At 35.4% G+C, this 4,676-nt stretch overlaps 1 protein-coding gene across 1 annotated transcript; it reads left to right on the top strand.

Moving 5' to 3' along the window:
• Nucleotides 1-2,496: 2,496 nt before the first annotated feature.
• On the top strand, nucleotides 2,497-4,073 carry LOC109240219 (GLABROUS1 enhancer-binding protein-like). The gene has a single exon (XM_019406852.1). The coding sequence runs from the start codon at nucleotides 2,596-2,598 to the stop codon at nucleotides 3,838-3,840; it is 1,245 nt and encodes a 414-aa protein (XP_019262397.1). The 5' UTR covers nucleotides 2,497-2,595; the 3' UTR covers nucleotides 3,841-4,073.
• The last annotated feature ends 603 nt before the right edge of the window (nucleotides 4,074-4,676 follow it).

Raw genomic sequence — 4,676 nt, 5'->3', positions numbered from 1 at the left:
TGAAGTTTTTGACCTACAGTCGTACTAGCTGAAGTTTTATTCTCTATTTGCTGAACTTTAGCATGTTTTAGCTGAAGTTTTTCGCGTAAACTTAGTGTTGGCTGAAGTTTTTGTTTGTAATTGCTGAACTTAAGCATTCTACTAGCTGAAGTTTTGTTCTCTATTTGTTGAACTTCAGCATGCTTTAGCTGAAGTTTTGTTCTATATTTGCTGAATTTCAGCTGATTTATGGACTATATTTAAAGTCACAAACTCGTTATAGGTCTACTGCCTCAAAGAAGCTTCCCCTAAACCTGATGTGATCTTATTAAGTTTGTAGCAGTAGCTTGGAAAAATTTCATAAATTTCACCATTTATATTCATCAAGTAACACTGCAGTTTACATTACTATGTAGACTTAGGCCAGCAATATTCGAGTCATGGGATGGGATCCATTGGCTTTAGGCACATTGTGCTGAAAATTGCAATCACACATCAAAATCAGGAGTCCAATGCTATATCATTCGTATAAAGTAGACGATGAAGATCTCTTCCTTCACATATCTGTTTTGCCCTCATCGTACAGAAAGAAAAGCAAGATTTCCTTTTTTCCTTTATGTATATGTTCATTATACATAATTCCACGCTACAGTTTTCCAATGAAAAGAAAGGAGGAAGAAAGGAGCGCACAGGTAGCAGAAAGAAGGAGGGGCCTGAAGTTGTAAAACTTAGGATATATGTTAAATAATTTTAAAAATATAGGTATAGATTAAATGGGGCCGACCAAATAGGGCGCACCGCAATTTTCACGGTATTAACATTGAAGAAGTGAACAAATAAATAAATCACTACTCCATCCCGTCCACAATAAGTGACCATTTTACATTTGGCACACCCATTAAGGAAATACGAACTCCTAGAGAAAAAAAGATGTATTCACTAAATTAACCTTAATTAATTGTTACCTTGATACATTGGAATATGTAAATTAAGGGCAAATTTTGAAAAATTAAAATTAATTTCTTTTTGATTATATAAATGGACACTTATTTTGGCCCAAAATAAAAAGGCAAAATGGTTACTTATCGTGGACCGAATGGAGTATAATGACCAGCGGTGTCATTTTTTTAATATTTACACCTAATATTTTATTTTTTTAAAATTATTTATACATACATATTTATGATTTTTTTTTGATAAAGTAGTGTCACGTGACACTGCGTGAGATAAGGTGCCTAGCCCAGATGAATGCTGTAATTTATTGAGATTACGTGTCTATAAATCGAAATGACTATGATGGCAAGGATAGGCAAATAGATCAAGATAAAAAAATATAAGTTAATTTTTAAATAAATCAGTATCGTAAATCGAGAAAAATAGAAGTTATGAAACACCTATATATAACTATAATAATTTTGAAAACTACTAAAAACAGAAATCAAAGATTTGAAAAGGTCATTTTCTTGGATCCAAATTATAAGCGGCCATAACATATAGTTTCTTCCTAAGTTTTATGCCTAGTTTGATCTGGTTGATATTCAATCTAATTTGTGCTACTTAGATGTAGAGACTCATTCTCTTGGTAAAACATAACACATACGTCCTTCTTTACACACATTTGTCGCTTAAACATAATTAAATTTAATATTTTTACTTTAGTTTTTAATTACTAAAATCAAATTACTTGATTATGTATAAATATTAAATACAAGCAAAATATTTATTTGTACTTGCTCATTGTTTATTTCTACCATTTACAAGATTATATTCACCCTTATTTATAACGTCTCAATATCAAACAAGTTGAAGACGTCTAAAAAAATCTTACTCCCTCCGGTCACTTTTGCTTGGCACGTTTTGACATTTCACGCCCCTTAAGAAATAATAAATGAAGTGCATAATTTACCATGATACCCATATTAATTTATATTTTGTTGGATTATGATTTGAAATGAGTATAAATACTGTGCGTAAAACAGAAAAAAATTTATTATCTTCTCCTGATATGCGTAAAGTTTCAAGTAAAAGTAAACATTTATTTTTAGTACTCCCTCCGGTCCAAAATAAGTGATTTTTTAGCTGTTTTCACACAGATTAAGAAATCCACCTTTTAGCATTAATTAGCAATGAAATTGACCATATTAACCTTTGCTATCTCTTCACATAAATACTCCTAACACAATACTATTTACTCCAAGGGCAATGTAGGAAAAAAATAATTAATTCATTCTTGAAATCTGAAAAAATTACTTATTTTGAACCACAAAAAAAAGGTAAAAAAATCACTTATTGTGGACCGGAAGGAATATACATGACAAATAAAAGTGATCGGAGGAAGTATTTCTTTCTAAAACGAAGAAACTAAAAATTGATCTCTTAAATTTCGACTTCATAAAAGTAAACAATTGGATGAAAAGTTTGGATGGGGGGAGTTGTGCTCTTGGATTTTAATTTGACTAACCTTGAAAAAGTAAAAGTGGTTAATTCCTACTGGCATTCTCACTTATCGATAGTATATGAAGTAACGTCGCCTTAAAAGTTAAAAGAACAGAGCAATAATCCCCACTCCTCTCTCTGCGGCTTTGCCCTAACCCCTAAACCCTTTCCCTTTTCAAAATGGCTAAGAAGCATACCGAGGAGGAAGAAGAATCCGGCGACGAAATGGAAGTTTCTTCCCCCGGAAACGTAGACTCTGAATCTGAATCTGAATCAGAGTCAGAGCCCGAACCCGAACCCGACAAACAATCACCACCCTCGAAAAAACCACCACTTGCCGCTCCAAAAAAGCCTCAACCACCTGAAGATTCCTCTTCTTCTGCAGAGGAATCCGGGTCCGAGTCTGAGTCTGAGTCAGAACCCGAACCTCTAACCCAGAAACCAAACCCAGTTACAGTAAAACCCTTAGCATCCAAACCCATGGACGACCCAAAAAAATCTGCTCCCAAGCCTAGATCCAAACCAAATGCTACTGCCAAACCCACTTCTCCTCCTCCGGCGAAGTCATCCGCCGGTGCCGGAGCTAAACGGCCGGTGGCAGTGGACGATGCTGAAACAAAGGAATCTAAGAGGTCTAAGAAGACACCCAAAAAAGAGATTGAAACTCCAGTGAACCAAAAAACACCCTCTGAGGATGTGAAAAGGCAGCTTTTTCAGAGATTATGGAGTGAAGATGACGAAATTGTTATTTTAAAGGGCATGATTGATTACAGGTCCAAGAAAAAATCCGACCCGGTTGCTGATTTGAGCGCATTTCATGAATTTATTAAAAAATCTTTGCATGTAGATGTGAGTAAGACACAGTTGCAAGATAAGATTAGGAGGTTGAAAAAGAAGTATGAGAACAATGCTGGGAAAGAGAAAAAAGGAAAAAAGGAGAGAACGTTTTCAAAACCCCATGAGCAAAAAACTTATGAATTGTCCAAAAAGATTTGGGGTAAAGAGAAAACTGATAATAAGGGTGAGAAAGTTGAAGAAGTTGATAGAGTAGTGGAGAATGGAACAACTTCAAAAAAGGAGCAAAGTAAGAGTGAGGGTCAAGATAATGTGGTTTTGGAGGATGCAATGAAGCAAAATGAGGAACAGGGTGCTGAGGTGGTGAAGAGGGAGAAAAATGTAGAGGTTGCTGCACAGAATTTGAGTTCGGTTTTGTGTGAGAGAAGTGTTGCTGAACTGGAGAAGTGGCTTGAAGAGAATTCTGGGTTGATTAGTATTGAGAAGAGGAATGAGATGAAGGAAAAGTTGACGTCTTTGAAGTTAGCTGAGTTTGACTTGTGCTTCAGGAGGGTGGATCTGATCACTGAGCAGGGGAAGCTGGTGCGCGAAGCCATGGGAGCTTCTGGTATTACCATCTTGCAAAAGTAAACTAATTTAGGGTGAACTTGCTTTTCTAGTTTGGTTTCTGTTTGTAGTTCTGTTAATTACTAAATTTGTGTAGTTTAGCTCTCTGCATTGACAAGTAGCATATTTATTTATCAAAGTTGGAGCTTGTTATGTGTGATTTGCAATTGGGTATAAACCGTATTTTGTCCAGCCTCACTGTCTTTTGTTGTCACAACAGCTTATTTAGCATTTGAATGTTTTTGCTATTTCTTGGATGTGATATATATATGGTTTCATGTTGTTGATTTTGCTGATTCATGGGTTAACCATATCATAGTGTTACTCAAGGGCTTCTACTTTGTCGCTAGTCATTTATGTTGGTGTATGAGGATATATGAATTAGCTTTGGTAAACTTCCTCTCGGATCAGCTCATGTACAGAAGTTTTAAGCTTTAATTCTGGTATGCATCTTTGTATGATGCAATATGGCCAGGAACATATTGGTTTCCTTGTATGACTAGGGATGTCAAAAAGAATGCTGTTAACAACAACCATTTTGATTTAGTTCTTTTCTCGGCCTCTCAGGTAGGTGGATGTGGTTCTTTTCGGTTTACATCAATTTCCTCGAAAAATACTTTCCTATAGTATTTTAATTGCTTCTAGATCCTCACAGGTTGAAAATAGTGTCTTTTACATGAGGATGCCTGTACAAATATACTTTTGTCAAGACACTTAAAGTAATATAATATGTTGGGAATTTAAAAATGGGTTTCCTTATGGTCTCGGGGAATCCTCATCTCATGGGCTAGCGTTTGAGGTTGAGTTCGGCCCAAAGTTGATTATAAATAATTGTGGATCAATGGAGGGTTGAGGTTAGA

The sequence above is a fragment of the Nicotiana attenuata genome, unplaced genomic scaffold (genome assembly GCF_001879085.1).
Source record: "Nicotiana attenuata strain UT unplaced genomic scaffold, NIATTr2, whole genome shotgun sequence".
Taxonomy (NCBI): Eukaryota; Viridiplantae; Streptophyta; class Magnoliopsida; order Solanales; family Solanaceae; genus Nicotiana; species Nicotiana attenuata.
Note: the sequence above shows the minus strand (reverse complement) of the source record. Positions and strands in the feature narration are given on the sequence as shown.